The 761-nt window shown below is 64.3% G+C and overlaps 1 protein-coding gene across 1 annotated transcript in view; it reads left to right on the forward strand.

The window, feature by feature from the left end:
* Nucleotides 1-4: 4 nt before the first annotated feature.
* The window catches only part of TRIL (TLR4 interactor with leucine rich repeats), a gene marked incomplete at its 5' end in the record, with an annotated part of 2338 nt that continues 1581 nt past the window's right edge, over nt 5-761 (forward strand). Inside the window, one exon of the mRNA XM_031057629.1 lies at nt 5-759. Within this exon, the coding sequence (XP_030913489.1) occupies nt 5-759 (755 nt within the window). The remainder of the gene's footprint in view (nt 760-761) is intronic.

Consider the following 761-nt stretch of genomic DNA (forward strand, 5'->3'; position numbering starts at 1 on the left):
CGACTGCCAGCAGCACCAGCACCTCCTCTGCACCAACCGGGGCCTGCGCTCCGTGCCCAAGACTGCCGAGCCGCAGGATATCCTCACCTACAGCCTCGGGGGCAACTTCATCGCCAACATCTCCGCCTTCGACTTCCACCGCCTGGCAGGGCTCCAGCGCCTGGACCTACAGTACAACCGGATCCGCTCGCTGCACCCTAAGGCCTTTGAGCGCCTGGAGCGGCTGGAGGAGCTTTATTTGGGCAACAACCTGCTGCCAGCGCTGGCCCCTGGCACCCTCAGCACCCTGGCCAAGCTGCGCATCCTCTACGTGAACGCCAACGAGATCGGCCGTCTCAGCGCTGCCTCCTTCTCTGGCCTCGACAGCCTTGTCAAGCTGCGGCTGGATGGCAACGAGTTGGGCTCGCTGGGCGATTCCACTTTCTCAGGGCTGCCAAACTTACTCTATCTGCACTTGGAGTCCAACCGCATCCGCTGGCTGAGTCGCGGTGCCTTCACTGGCCTGGCCAAGTTGCGCTTCCTCGACCTCTCAGGGAACCAGCAGAGCTCCCTTCGCCACCCAGACATCTTTGGGCCGCTGCGCTCCCTTCACACCCTGCTGCTGGCCAGCAACACCCTGCAGCAGCTGACAGGGGGGCTCTTCCAGCACCTGCCTGGCCTGGCAAAGCTCTCACTCAGCGGCAACCGACTGTCTCACCTGGCCCCGGATGCTTTCAGGGGGCTGGGCTCGCTGAAGGAGCTGCGCCTGGAGGGGAACCTGC

Source organism: Geospiza fortis, unplaced genomic scaffold (genome assembly GCF_000277835.1).
Source record: "Geospiza fortis unplaced genomic scaffold, GeoFor_1.0 scaffold95, whole genome shotgun sequence".
Classification (NCBI taxonomy): domain Eukaryota; kingdom Metazoa; phylum Chordata; class Aves; order Passeriformes; family Thraupidae; genus Geospiza; species Geospiza fortis.